At 43.5% G+C, this 15,368-nt stretch overlaps 2 protein-coding genes across 10 annotated transcripts in view; one reads left to right on the top strand and one right to left on the bottom strand.

The window, feature by feature from the left end:
• ZC2HC1B (zinc finger C2HC-type containing 1B) overlaps positions 1-4,405 on the top strand; it is a 39,774-nt gene extending 35,369 nt beyond the window's left edge. Inside the window, exons 8-9 of the mRNA XM_018053297.1 lie at positions 3,455-3,609; positions 4,235-4,405. The gene's annotated coding sequence lies outside the window, so the exon portion shown is untranslated. The remainder of the gene's footprint in view (positions 1-3,454; positions 3,610-4,234) is intronic.
• Positions 1-15,368, bottom strand: part of PLAGL1 (PLAG1 like zinc finger 1) — a 55,496-nt gene that overhangs the window by 3,133 nt on the left and 36,995 nt on the right. Inside the window, exons 1-3 of one of the 9 annotated variants that reach the window (XM_018053291.1) lie at positions 3,477-3,562; positions 3,128-3,302; positions 2,822-3,028 (exon numbers count right to left, since the gene is read on the bottom strand). The exons of 4 other annotated variants lie outside the window; for them this stretch is intronic. In XM_018053291.1, coding sequence (XP_017908780.1) covers positions 2,822-2,973 — 152 coding nt within the window. In that variant the 5' untranslated portion in view covers positions 2,974-3,028; positions 3,128-3,302; positions 3,477-3,562. Of the gene's footprint in view, positions 1-2,821; positions 3,029-3,127; positions 3,303-3,383; positions 3,563-15,368 lie in introns of those variants that run through there. 4 more of the 9 variants (XM_018053290.1, XM_018053292.1, XM_018053288.1 and 1 more) reach the window with 4 other exon arrangements.

A 15,368-nucleotide genomic window follows, 5' to 3' on the forward strand; every position in this document is an offset into this window, starting at 1 on the left:
ACTGGCAAAACTCAGAAGGACTTTCTCTAGAAGCACCAAGCTGCTGCTCATGGACACTGAGAGGGAACCAGACACCGACTGTGCACAAACAATGCTGAGCAACAGGGGCCAGCGCAATAGGTATTTGGGGTCTGAGGTGATGATGGTCTCTCTGAGTTCCAGATGTATTTAAATACATTCACAGGTTGCAGAAAGGGTTTCTCGAGCTGGCTAGAGGGCAAATAACAAACTTGGCATTTAAACAATTTTCTCTCTGGGCCATCACTAGTGTTCAGGAACCTAAAGCTCTGTGATTGATCTTGCCCCTCTCTCCTTTTGCCTCTGTGGAGGATTTTTATCTGATCAGATCTCATTTATCAGCCATGTATAGATCAATGCCAAGTGAGAGGCTCTGGACCTGCTATTTCCTGTCCTGCTCTTGTCCTGTGAGAAAGGTTCAGGGGGACACAAGTCACACTTGAGCAGTACCACCACTCGTCACATCACATCCCATGAGCTTCCAACCCGTTTTTTTTTTTTTTACTTTTTCCTTTGCCTGGCATCCAGTTCTTCTCCATGTAATTTACTCCTCACTTGCTCACGCAACGATCCCAGTCTAGAACATGATCACCTTAGAGCTAGAATGACTGCCACGTCTTGCTGCCCTCCCTAACTTCTCACCTCACAGCCCAGGAAACCACCACTTCCGTCTGTCCTGTAGCTTCCAAACCACCACCATCTTTGGGTGTCACCTGGGCCACGTCAATGAGCTTAGAATGTTTCCGGGGTTAACTGCTGGCCCTGGGACTTCCATCTGCCTTGCCAAATCGTCTGTTCCTGCCTTTGGCTGTCTAACTGCTTTCATCCTTCACTATTTTAGGTCCCATGTGCTCTTTTCTAGTTAAGCAAGTCAGTTACTTTCTTCTTCAACCTTTGCTTATGAAATGGAACTTTTATGTGGCAACTGAGACACAGGATGGAATGCTACCCTTTAAAAAATAAAAAAAGGCATCCTGCCCACTTCCCTCCCTTTATTAGATCACTGCTTCAGGCCAGAGAGGCAAGACATGCTGGTGGCTATGGCAGGGAAGGCCATCCTTGCAGAAAGTACACTGCTTCGCTTTTTTGCCTCTCTTCATACCCTTAGCTGAATAAGTTGTCTCCCTTGCACAGAACTACCAGCTCCTAAATATTGCTTAAGACATCTCCTTCAGTGCGGTTTACCACAGTAATCCCACCTAATTCCTGTCATTCCAGTAATCTGTCGGCGCCACTGTCTGTTCCAAATATTTATCTCCTATATGTATTTTGGTCTTTACCCACAGTTATAGTATCCTCACTGTGGCTTAACTGCAGCTAACCCTGCCTTTGATGTTCGGGTAAGGATAATTACTGTGTACACATAAGAAGCGTGCTGCAAAACAGGAAACCTTTGCAACAAAACTGGTGCATACCGTAGGCACTCAATACTTATATTCATGGCAACTAGAGATTGGCCAATGTACAGAACACATTTGAATTTTAAGCACTCGTAGGCTTATTTGAACAAATCAGCTTATCAATGATCTATAACAGGGCTACTCATAAGGGCCAGGAACATAACTTATTTCTCTAACTCTCCCCAGTGCCTTCCTCCAGGAGCACTCCCAAATTTGATCATAAGGTGGCCCGTGCTCATAGCTTACTCAGATGGAAGTTGTCTCTCACTCAATTCTCACCCTCACTTATGCACTTATCTGCTGGTCTGAAAGTTACAGTTTGTTACATGAAGACTAGAGGCCAAAGATGCATTTCCCTTAACCAGGTATCCAGACAGGCATGCGTTCATGGGAGCTCTGTGTGTACAACTCTGAGTGTATGGTATACAAAGCACACGCACAGCATTCACTGTCAATCAGCCTACAGTGCAACATACTCATTATGAGTATATTTTGAGTACTGTCTTTCTATGATATAAAAATCCTTTATAGGCAGAAACTACATCTCATATACCATTTCTCTCATGGAAGTAAGACGATCAAGAAATAATTCAGACTAAATGTTACTGTTTTTAAAAAAGGGCCTATCTCCGCAAAGTAGTTTTTGCTCTTTGTTGAATCCCTCCCCTCCATCCTCACTCTTGGGGCCTGGAGAGGCTCTCCATATTTCATATCTGGACTGTTACAACAGATTGTACATCAGTCTACTTGCCTCTTCCCTCTTCTCCAAATTACTGCCAGAGCCATCTTTCTAACATCCTGATCAAATCATGTTGTTCAGTTCCTACACTCCTCAGAAGAAAACAAGCCTTTTAGGACGGTAGACATGGCCTGTTCTGAGCGGCTACCCTCTTGCCTCCAGGTTGGGTCTCACTCCGAATCCTCTTCCAGCACGCCCCTCTGTCCACATGTGCTTCCAGGCCAAGGCTTAGGGCTTTCCCAGAACCTCCTCTCTGTCCCGCCTCGCATTCATTCATTCTTATCACAGCTACAGACTACCACTCTGATGAGCCAGCCCAGGTCTCACCAAGCAGTGGAGAACAACTTCCACCACTTCCACAGCTCTGTGATTAAAGCCCTTGGATTACATTTCAATGGTGTTTCATGACTATCTCCCCGGCCATAGGTCTTCTCATCTTTCTGTTCTTAGGCCTGGCTTATTGTAGGAACACAAGACATACTTGTTGAAAAAGTGAACTGAACACTGCAGAGCACAACTGTCGTAGAAAAACTATAGTAATCACTGGAGATACAGCCTTAAAGGCTAAAGGGCATCCGCTTTCCCCTGCAGCGTCCGGTGTGAGGGCAAGCAAAGCCTTTGAAAGGTATGTGGAAGAGCACATACCTTTTCTGAAGCCTCTCACCTCATTAATTTATATCTGGAAATGAAGGCTTTGCCACAGTCTGGCTGCAAGCACTTGTAAGGTCGCTCCCTGGAGTGGGAATAACTGTGGATAGTGAACTTCTCCAGGGTGAGGAACGTCTTGCCACATAACTGACAGGGGTAGGTAGCCATGGGTTTTGTCTCTCACACTTTCCTTTTCAGATGCGCTGACCAAACTCTGTGCCATCTAAGTGCAAATAGAAGGACAGGACTGTGCTGAGCACATCAGCAGAGCCCCAGCAGCCGACCGCCAGGCCCACGGGGAGGCAGCGTTGTGGTCCCCGACCTGGATCTACCCAGACATGGGCCTCTGGGTTACCACTATCTCTGCTTCCTGCATCCTACATCCCAGTTTCCACGCGGTCTCAGGCTGAGAGGAGCAAGTCTGAGGCACAGATGATGTTCCCGAGCAGAAAGGCAGACTGCATCACTAGAGCTGGGGCACGTCCTGGGTCACCAGACTGTGGAGAGAAGAGGAACAGTTTCTGCGCATTAGCCGTCGGCAAACCATGCTTCTCGTCCACCCGTTCAGCATCGACTACCTGGACTCAACGTGTTCCTTTAAATGGCTCTAATGTGGCACACCTCTCCATCTTCCCCTGTGCTTTAACAGGTCCTTCTGCATGTGGATGCACCTGTCTGTGCTTCTTCAAAGTGGCAGGAGTCAACTGCACAGTGTTCTGATGGCGGATGAAGCACACTTTCCCTTGTGATAGAGACAGCTATTTCCACAGACTTGGTATCATCTACTTCAAGCCATGATTTCAGGTCAGTGTGAAGTTCAGTCTGCCAATTCAAAGGGGGAAAATAAAACACACACACACACCCCCAGTGTGCTTGAGTGTCTTATTGGTACAGAAAAGAGAAGCATCCTCGCTTATTCAAACCATTGGCTATTCCTCGTCACTCACTGTTGGCAGAACATAAGTTGTTTATCACACCTGTTTAAACTTCCAGGGGATGAGACGAAATAATTTGTATATATCTAAGTTGATTTGTTTGTGAGGTTACCGTGCAGAAGGACTCAAGTCTACGACGTAAACAAAGTGGGAATAAAGCTAGTTTCATTCACTGAGGTGTTGCCTTTGAAGGGGAGACGAGATTCACACAAAGACAAGAGTGATGACGGCTGGGGCACAGCTCAGCACATTCTGGTATGCAGGCACCATCTTCCAGGAAACCGTCCACTCCTCTTTTTCCCTTTAGTCTGTGGGAACACTTCCTCATTCCCCAGCCCCACCCAGCAGGGGTGCGGGGGTGGGGGAGCTACCTGCTGGAAGGCCACTCCTAGGAGACCGGCTTGCCACCTTAGCCTGTCTGCAATCCCAGTTCTTACCATCCTTGCAACCCAGGCAGATCACCCAAGACCAGGCTTTTCTTTTTCTGCCAACAGACCCATCACTTGGCAGCCTTAAGAGTCCAAAACAGCATCATGAACACAGCATCAACAACAACACAGGAAAAGCCTGGCTACCTAGAACCCCGGTGCTATTCTAACGAAAGAGAATTCTCATGCAACGGATGTTAACCTTTCAAGTGCTGATACTGAAAAAAAAAAAAAAAACAAAGCATACTGTCTGCTTACATTAAACACACTGGAGTAACGTCTGCACACAGGCCAGCCTTTTCTGAACTTTGTCAAGTGAACAAGTCACATGTGTGAATCTGACCAATCTCGGCAGAACTTCGAGGCGTCTAGTCCCTGCAGTCACTCATTTATTGCCAACTCTTTTAGAGCTGCTCTTTACTGTTCAGTTAATTTTTACTTATCTCTGAAGCTATTTTCAGATCATAAAGCTGGAGTCTAGCTAGATGAAGTTTTACTATAGTAATAGTTCAGGCATCTTTATATTAGCAACTAGCACATGCACATAGACAAACACACATTCCTTTTATAAGGGGCAAAACTGCAGGAAACTTTTCGTGTTCCTCATCAACTAGCTCAGATGTTTTCATGTCTGGTCAGAGTTCACAAGGAGCCGGCACCGGGCAGATGCCCCTCACTGTCCTGCCCCACCTGCTTGGAACCTTCAGAGCTGACGTGCGCACTTTGACCTGAAGCTTCAAGCACTGATCCAAAGCTGGGGACACCGGCGTTCTCAGCCAGCATCTTGGCACCAAGCCTCCTTTCTGATGGCAGCACACAGAGACTCCTCTGGGACCAAGGATGATCTGAACTGAGCCCCTGTCCCGGCCCTGTCCAAGCCCCTCTCCTCCACCTCCCCATTCCCTCACTGTGCGCCAGTTCACCCCGTGGCCCAGCCTCCAGGCATCCCAAGCACCCTGGCCACAGACAGGGTAATTCCTTCCAGGAATTCTATCCTGTGTGGCCGAGTTTCTGCTGCCAGGATTCATGGTGTGTCCTACTTCTCCATCCAGCCTGAGTCTGGCCATAATACTGGCCCAGCCATAAAAGGCACAGAATTTATCATCATCATTAAATATACTCATTCACTTGAGATTGCTGTGTTTTCCAGGTCTATTTTAAGAGATTAAAATGTATACACAATATGAAGCTTGAAATTCTTTTTTTTTCTTGTTCTCTCTATAGCTGAACTCAAAATAGCATTAGTCACTCAAGAGAAGGAGCTGGTCTGGTGGTGAGATTTTATATTTTCTCATCTACACTAACCCCTTGCATATATACTCTAAATTGATTCTCCCCAACTCCTGCATTTATGATAAATGACCAGTGTCCAACAGAACTTTCTGTGATGGAAATGAATGGCTACTGAACACTCAAAATGTGATGCTGAGAAACTGACATTGTCATTTAAGTAGCCACACAAAGCTAATGGCTGCTGTGCTGGAAAACACAGGAGCCACAACAGGTGAAGGTAAGGCTAACACTTTCCTCCAGACACAACTAAGCTCTGATTCGCCCTCATGCATTTCCCTGAAGCACAGCAAGTGTATATCCAGCTCCAGTCATTTGTTTTATGAATATAGTAGACAGATTCCCTGGTTCAAATTCCAGCTCATCCATTTGTTAGCGCCTAAGTTTCAGTTTCCTCATTTGTAATATTTACTTGATGCATGTAAATGAGCCAGTGGGGACAACCAACTGAAACAAGATTAATCTTGAAAGCACTCTGTAATCTAAAAACACACCATACAAATATATGGTAGTATTTATGAACACTGGGATTAAAAGTAGAAACCATCAGCTGCAAAGTGGCACACAGTTTGAACCACTCAGCTATGGATGTAATGGAAAAGAGACACGTTCTCTCCCTGCATATACTTTATCATCCGTTACTTATAGTTGGAGGAACCAGAAGCCTGGATAATACACGTGCTCAACACACACAGGACATATGAAGTTGCAAGTAAAAACTGGCCCGAGGTCTTTGTTTCTCAACAGATACCACCAAGAATACAAAGGAAAAATCAGATTTTTTCAATTAAAGAAAAAGTATCTGCCCGTTAGCATTGACTAAAGCTTCCCAAATCCACTTTCCAGTCACTTCCCTAGATTCAAAAGTCCAACAAGTTATAGATGTCACTACATTTCCCTCGGGCCTTCAAAGACAATGGGTATACAATCAAGACATTTTAGACATGACTATACTGTATTTAAATGTGAGACATTTCCTCTAACTCTTTCCCCATTAAACCTGCAGAGAACAACATAACATTAAGTCACATAAATATTTTTACACTTATTTAACTTACTGCATTAATGTCTTTGCCCAAGACTTTTATCTTTTTGAGTTTTAGGTCTCTGTGTTAAATACACCCAGTCTAACCCCACGTGCAAAATTGGTCCTCAAATGTTGAACTCAACTACTTTATGACAGTAAGCATTCCTTAGTTTCTTCAGGAAGGCTTTTTATTAAATGATGTATTCAAATTCACTAGTAGTTATAACATTTCATTCACCATAATTGTGTATTTCATTAATATGGATCTTCAAATATAAATATTTGCACTGTTTTCATGATATAATCACAAACTTCTATAAACATAGCCTTTCTCAGCAGATTATAAATTCATTGTGGCTGAGGATCAAAGCCCAGCTATTTTTAAAAAATAAGCTGTGTGGATAATACAACATCTCCCATCACCATGTACTTGATCAGTACTGGCTGCCTGCTGCCGATTCCAATCTTTCCTTGAAACCTGATGAGCTCTGGCCACACCCTTAAAACAGACTTGTGATGAACTTTCTATTATTTGGCCAACCGCCAACAATCCTAAACAGAGAACTAACAAAGGGATGGTCCCAATGATCATCAGTCTGCCCTGTGATCTGACATACAGATTGAATTTGAGTCTTAAATATGGTAATATTTCAGCACCTGTCACCCTGGAAAGAGAGTAAGTCTTCCCCCAAAACATCTCAGGACATAATTTTCAATCCCCTTGATTCTAAAAATACTGAGTGAGTGATACAGATCTGCCCGTATGCCAAAGAAGGCTTGTGCCATCTGCTTCATTCTGTTCGTGCTGATTATTTTGGGGATGAGAGAGGATCAGATTGGAATAAGAACATATATATATGGCAACAGCCAGGAAGGACTGTGTTCCCTGAGGGCTGGTGGTATACGGCGGTGGAGGGAGAGGTCAGAGCACAAGTGGAGTTCCAGGACGTCCCCAGTGCTGCGTAACACAATCAGCTAATGGGGGACAAGTGTTTTACAACATTCTTAAAATAAACTATGACTTCTGGCTTCTATTTCCATTGTCCCCAGTGACACAATGCAAGGCCCATTTCTGGGAGGAAATTGAATTTCCATTTTTAGTCTTCCAACATGGGCACTCTTGTTTTTTTTTTTATTCCATTCATCACCACTCCTTGTAGATAAGAAGGTTCTATTCTAAACATTTCTTTTCCACTCATACTCCTGAAACCTAGGATGGCTTTTATATAAATGTGTTAAGGTCAGTTTTAAAAGTTCTGTTTCTTCTTATACTCACACAATATGAAACAGCCAATCATGGAGCAGGGCAGGTGGAAATTCCCTGTTTATTTGGCTCCAGGAGGCTTCTAGAGAGGTGCTGCCCTCCATATTTGAAGGACGCTAGTAGCAAGTCTCTATCATGAAAAAGCCATCCAGAAACATTAGCAGGAGGAAGAAGATTCTCAGAACCTCCAGGTGGCTGCTACTGCTACCTTTCTGTTGTGCACATGCACTGTGAAATGTGATAGGTCTTGTACCTGAGCAAGGAGATGCCAGAAGAGGCGGGGCTCATTACATGTCTAATCAGTAAAAGGGGAGCTCCCAGGGCTGGACTCATCACTTAGCTGAGGATTATAGATGCGAGGCCTGTTGAGTCCCCTACCAGATGGCTGTGGCTGGGTTTTCAGCCTTCACTAAGAACAGAGGTTTTTAAGTGGGGCCCATGGCAGACCTTCCAGGGCCCATGACTCTGAATTCTCCAAAATTCTGTGGAAAATTTGGAGGCATGTGTATTGCAGTTCTTGCAAGGAGAGGGACCACAGCTTTTAGATGACAAAAGAGAAAAATCCCTCTTTGTGCCATCAGTTCAGTTTGACTCTTCACAAAGTCAATGACAATTCCTAAGGCACAGGCCATATATTTTATGCCTCAATCACTGCATTTTATCAGGTGAAGGTTAAAAAGAGGAAGGGAGGGGAGGGCGCTATAATGTTCTTTGGAAATTCAAGCAATAAACACTTTGTACAAATCTCATTTCAAATAGGGGTACAGATGATAATATAATAGATCCTATCACGTAAGACAGGCCTACCTTTTGACTAGAGGGCAGGATGCCTTCCGAATCACAGGGATTCATTTGTCAGCATCTTTAAAAATCTGTTATCAAAATGTGTATGTGTGTGTGCATCCTCAATAAAGTACTAACAGACCATCATTAAAATCCACAACACCTGAGCTGACTTGGAAGAAGCTTCCTGGGTAGGCTGCATTCTAGGCTGGACCCTCAAAGCCTGTCACCCTGCCATGTCTGCAGACCTCTGCCCCACAGCGGCCCAAAGGCAACTGAGGCTGCAGATCAACCCACTGGCTATTTGCTAACCATGCTCAACATCACTCAGGCTTCTGTCTTTTCCACACCGTGCCCCTTCCTGGACTGTTGTGCCACCCAGGATCTACCTGGCCAACCCCTGCTTCCCTCGTCATTCCCGGGCAGAGGAATGAGCGTCTCTTCCACATGGTGAGATGGTGAAATGGGGAGACCACTGAGGAAGCGATTACCAAAGTCCAGGTGAGCCCACAGGGGACTCGGGCTAAGGTGGCCATGGTGGAGGTGCCGAGCATGGAAAACCCAGGCTCAGAAGGGAGGACTGGTTTGGTGAGAAACTACTTCCACAAAGGGTTCCTCTGTGTTCCCTCCAGAACTACTCAACACTGGGTACACATGTCCACTTTAAACGTTTGAGACAATCTGCTCTTGGTGGCAGAAGGAACTGGCTCTTACCCCTTTCCATCCCTGCCCGTCCTGCTGTGGGAAGTGCCACGCGCAACAAGGCCCACCTCCCCGGCCTGCCAAGCCATCAGCCTTGCTGCCTACTGACTCTTTTAAACTGTCACCTGGAGAGACTTCATTTTGTTAACCCGTGACTAAGCTCTTATTTTCTTAGAAATGAGGCCTAAAATAAGCCAGAACGCTGAAGTGAATTGTTTATCTCATATTTAGAGAGAAAATTATACCGCAGCTTCAGAACATCAAATCTACACACTAAGAAAAATATGAAAAAGGATAGGGTGCTAACCTTCTAGTCACAAGTAATGGTAATACTGTCAAGTTAAAGATGGTAAATCGAATTAAAGTATGCAGCTTCAGTCTCTCCTGAAACTCTATTAAAACAGTATTAATGAAAGTGTCTAATGGTGTATGATGTCTATCTTCTTTGTGAATTGTACCTTTTATCATTAAAAATATCCATCTTTGTTTCATTTAAAATAAATTAATTTTTAAAAATAGTATTAATGAGATTTTTTTTCCCACAAAAAACACAGCCTAAGATAACAGGAAAGGAAAAAAGAGCAACAACGTTCTGGAAAGTAGGTAAACAAGCAGGAGCTGATTTAGCCGTCCCAAGAAAGCTGAATGCTAAGGCAGTGATGGAAAGCTATGAAGCAACCATCAAAAGGCTCAAATTTAGGCTCTAGGAACTTCTGGAAGTGGGGATGCATGTGGGCATAGAAACAGAAAGAGTGGTTTCGAGTCTGGCAGTGCATTCAGCCGTCTGACCCCCTCCCGACAGAGGGTATGAGAAGTGGGTACTGTGCTGACACAGGGCGAATTAAGTGGAAGTTTGCATACTTCCCCTATTTGGCGATCGGAACAATGGCAGCCAGGCCTATTATACTCTCCAAGACAGGAGACTGAAAGAGTCTTCTCTGGGAAAGCTGACTAGCCCAAGAGAAAAGAGCTCACGACAAGGACCAACGGCGGTCCTGAAGGGTTTACCCGTATTACCCTACAACGAAGCCCTTGTTGACAAAGCCTATCTAAGTACACAAAGCTCCCATCAGCTTTTCTATGGCTCCACTCACAAGCCAGGCAGCTGAGGATCACCAGAAATCAGAAGCAAGCACCTACTAGGAAAAACTGACACAGAACAAACAGAAAAAAGCAGCTAGGTTAAAGAAAAAGAAAAGGACTGTATGGAGAAAAAAGAAAACTTTAGAAACAACTAGCATTAATATTCTAGAGAGAATCAAGAGATCCCTAAATGAAGAACAGGATTTTAAAAAAAGAAAACAACAAACAGTAACAAAAAGGGCAGTGATAAGTGCAAGACCCCAGGGGCAGGGGTAGGCATTTGAGTCAGACTTGCTGGGGGGAACATCTGAGAATCTGCCATTTGAATAAACTCCCGATGACTCTAAGGCACCATGTTTGCCACTGGGGCCTCTTTTGACGGTACCTGCTATTTTTACATCTTTGTTAGTTCCAGTGCTCACCTAGTGATTAGCACCATGAAACAATCTTTTATAACACAGCTAACAAAACCCAGAGACTAATTAAAATTATCCATAGGTTAAATGGTTAAAATATATATCATTAGACCAAGAAGCAGGAAAGTAGAGAGAATTTTTAAGTTAATGAAACAGTTTAGCATCTTTGCTATACGAAAAAGGTGCCTATTTATCACCGTTTCTTGTTAAAGATTTGTATTAGAAGTTGTGGTTCATACAATAAAGCAATAAAAAGACAACATTGGAATAGAATAAATATTTCAATATTTACAGATGACTATCTATACAGAAAACCCCAAAGAATCCACACATACAATGTGAGAATTAGGAAGTCTGACAAGGTATTTGGTTACAAAAGTTAAAATACAAAATCAATTGCATTTCTAAATGCCAGCAAACAGAATATAATTTAAAATTAATTAGCCACAAAGCAAAGATATCTAAAGTAAGTCTAACCAAAGATAAACAAAATAGTTATGGAGAAACTATAAAATTCTACTGAAAGACAAAAAAGAAAACCTAAGTAAATTGAGAAACATACCATGTTCATGAATAGAGATATACAGATAGTATTATTGTAATATTCAGTTATCTATCTATCTTCATATTAATATACTGATTCAGTGAAGTTCTAATAAAAATTCAACAAGGTTCTTTGTTGGAATTTGACAAGATCATTCTAAACTTTTATATTGAGGAGGAAAAATCAAGAGTAGTCAAGACTTTCCCCATTCGACTGGATCATACTCATCATCCTATAAACTGATCAAAGAGGAAATGGTGAAAGATAACAGGTAAAAACATTTTTTAAAAAGCTACAGTAATTAAGGCAGTATGGTATAGGCATAGGATTAGACAAGTGGACCAATGGGAGTAGAATGAATAGCCTAGAAACAGATCCCCTTTTGTATGGAAACTTTATATACAACAGGGCTGGCACTGCAATCACTGGGGAAAGCACGGACTACTTAATAATTGGTTATCCATAGGAAACTGGATTCCCACCATACATCTATATAAAATTAATCCCAGAATGATTACAGATTTAATATTTAAAACAAAACTTTAAACCTTTAAACCTGCAGGTAAGAAAAAATAAAACGGTATTTCACAGAGAAATTCAAACAGTCCATAAAACAAATGAAAATATGTACAATTTTATCCAGGTTTCATCTCTTGTTCTATCATTAAAATCATTTCCCTTATATATTTTTGGGAAATCTATGGGTCTTCCCTCTTCTTGACTGGCAAAACTTCAATCCTGATTAATTTAATCTGGGGCCAGCTCTACCCTACCCCTGGCACACTTTATGCCTCTGTTTCCTGCCTTTCTTTCTTTTCTTGTGTCATGCACTTATCATATCTGACATTTTTTGTTTTATTTCTTAACACACACACCCCCAATTAGACTGGCAAAAAACAGAAAGTCAGGCAAAACCAAGTAATGCCCAGTGAAGGGAAAGAGACAACATCCAAGACTGGAGTGAGGCTTTTTGTATTCGAAGATGCTCTTTTCCTTAGGAATTAAGATATGATGCAATTAAACTGCTCTATAAAGACTCACACACGAAAAAAAGTGAAAACAATCATTGAAACTCAGAATGGATAAGAATTTATCCAGATTTCATCTATTGGTCCACCATTAGAATAATTTCCCTTGTACATTTACCCTATGATTGTTGATGGAATAACTTCTCTTACTTGGGGGATAAGGAGAAGTTTCATGGAGAAGCCAAAGCTGAGCCAGCAACTTTACCTGGCATTCCAGGGGAAGTGGTCTATTTCAGGCCAAGGGAATGAATCAACACAAGGTACGTGAAAGTAACTACTTCAGTATGACTAGCAACGAATGTAAACATGCAGGCTCCAGGGACAAACAGGTTGGAGAGACAGAGACCAAATCATGAAGTGTTAGTGATGTACTTGCTCTGCTGCACTGAGAGAAGGTGGGCTTTTTTGCTGCAATATTTTAGCAGACTGACTAACCTACTTAGTCAAGGGACTAACTCCAGGTTTACGTGGAGGTAAGAGTGAGAGAGGTAAAGAGAGAAGTAGTAGAAAAGGGTAGAAAAATGCCAATGAAACACTGTCTCAACAGGAACAGGAGGCAGTGACGGGAAAGGCATAAATGGCACAAGAATCTAAGCCTCCAAGAGCTACAAAAACCAACAGGAGCCAAACTGCAAGGGGCAGCGAATCCCAGGACTAGTGACCAGGGAGTGGGGCAACAGGAATCTAGTCTAGTCAGCTCCCTTATCCACAGGAGATACGTTCAAGACCCTCAGTAGATGCCTGAGACCACTACCAAACCTTATGTTTTTTTCCTATACATACATACCTATGACAAAGCTTGATTTAGAAATTAGGCACAACTAGGAATTAACAACAATGGTAAAATGGAACCATTATAACAAAACATTGCACTCAAAGTTGCATGAATGGGGTTCCCCTCTCTGTCAAAATATTTTCCCCAAAATATCTTATTGCACAAATGCAATGTCTTTTTCTAAGCACTTATCGTGAACCACAGCCAAAATGTTTGTGGCTTGAAGTGCAACAGCAAAACTAGCATGATTTCTTTTTCCTTCCTCCCAATTTCAGATAGATTTCATCTGAACAACCTAAGCACATGATTTTTCTCTTTATGAGGTTATAAGTTTCATCTTTTCACTTAAAGGAAGCACTTTATGGCTTCTTGTTGGCTCATCCAAATTGCCAGCATCATCACTTTTGTGCTTATTAAGTCAAACAAGGACTACGTGAACACAGGTAACTGTGATACGCACAGTTGGTCAGATAACTAAGCTGGCAACTAATGACCACCAGGCAGCATATGCTGGGAGAAGGAAAGATTCGCATTCCAGGTAGGATGAACAGGCTGGCACCACCACTTCACCATGCTACTCAGAATGGTGTGCAATTTAAAACTGATGAATTACTTGTTCCGGAATCTTTCATTTTCAGGCCAAGGTTGACTGTGGGTAACTGAAATCGTGGAAAAGGAAATCTCAGACAAGGAGGGACCACTGTAGTCAAATAAGAATTCAGAAAAGTTTAAAGGAAAGAGGGGGAGAGTGATGGTGGAGAGGGAAAGATAGATCAAGACACAGAAGAAAAACCTAGCAAAACCAGGAATTTGGAGTTTGGTTTTAGCTGTGTTGAGTTAAACACAGCTTCCCTGGTGGCTCAGAGGTTAAAGCATCTGCCTGGAACGCTGGAGACCTGGGTTTGATCCCTGGATTGGGAAGATCCCCTGGAGAAGGAAATGGCAACCCACTCCAGTATTCTTGCCTGGAGAATCCCATGGAGGGAGGAGCCTGGTAGGCTACAGTCCATGGGGTCGCAAAGAGTCGGACATGACTGAGCGACTTCACTTTCACTTTCTTTCACTTTCAATGGATATTTGGGGCTTCCCTGGTGGCTCGGTGGTAAAGAACCCACCTTCCAATGCAGAATACCCAGGTTAGATCCCTGGGTCGGGAAGATCCCCTGCCGAAGGAAACGAAAACCCACTCCAGTATTCCTGCCTGGGAAATCCTATGGACAGAGGAGCCTGGCAAGCTACAGTCCATGAGGTCACAAACAGTTGGATACAGCTCGGCTGAATGATTAAACAGCAGCAGCAGCAGCAGCAATGGGTATTCAGGCCAGCAAGGAGACCTCCAGCACAGAGGAGGTGCTGAGGTTATCTTCCAACTAAGTAACAGCAAATGGTACACGTGGCTGCAGGGAAGTGGATACTATTCTGAGTCTGGCTTCTATTAATGACTTTATAAACTACCCTGGGCTCTGCGTGGGTGTCCTTTGTCAGTAGCTCACATGCTCAACCTTGATCATCCGTGTTGGTCCTCCCTGGAGCAGTCTGGCGTGTACAGTGGGGTGTCCGTTTGTTTTCTCTGCAACAGGCTGCAGCTAGACTGATCCCCTCTTAAGAGATCTACTCTGCACTGTGGGGCCTGAGGGAAGCAGACTTGTAGGGGCATGTAATTCTCAGAGGCTTCAAGAACAGAAGCCTTCTGCCTTTAAATTCCCTCAGTTCCTCTTGGGTAAGACAGTGCAGTGACACGTCCATGGTGATAAAAAGAAGCAAAATGAGAATTCAGTCTGCATTTTAAAAAACTTTGATGAGATGTTCCAAATAATTTCTAAACAGTAACAGTACAAACCAAGACCCTAACAGCTCAAAAATCCTGTCTGGTTGCCCACTTTCTCCTACTAGAAGAGGCAGGCCTTTTTCTTTTCTTTTTTAACAGAGAGCCTTTTGTTGTTATGATGTGTTTAGCAGATGGAAGATAACATGTAACTGATTTTGTCGAGACTAGCCACTCTACACAAAGGCGGAGAGGCACAGGTAGACACAGAGAGGAACGCTGGTAGCTCTACCTTGACTGGGAGGGGAGGAAGCACTGGAAAACACACAAGCCCAGGAGTATGAGCCTCAATGAGCGCAGAAAACTGGGAAAATCCAAACCACCCAGGGCAAAAGGGGACTGTTGAGCGGGAGCCAGGTTCCCAGGGGTGTCACGTGGAAGCAGCCTGTAAGGACACCACTGCCTCCGGCGCCTGCACGGAGTGGAAGCAGGGGGCTCACATGGCTCAGGGCCCCCCAGACAG

Source organism: Capra hircus, chromosome 9 (genome assembly GCF_001704415.2).
Source record: "Capra hircus breed San Clemente chromosome 9, ASM170441v1, whole genome shotgun sequence".
In the NCBI taxonomy this organism is placed as follows: domain Eukaryota; kingdom Metazoa; phylum Chordata; class Mammalia; order Artiodactyla; family Bovidae; genus Capra; species Capra hircus.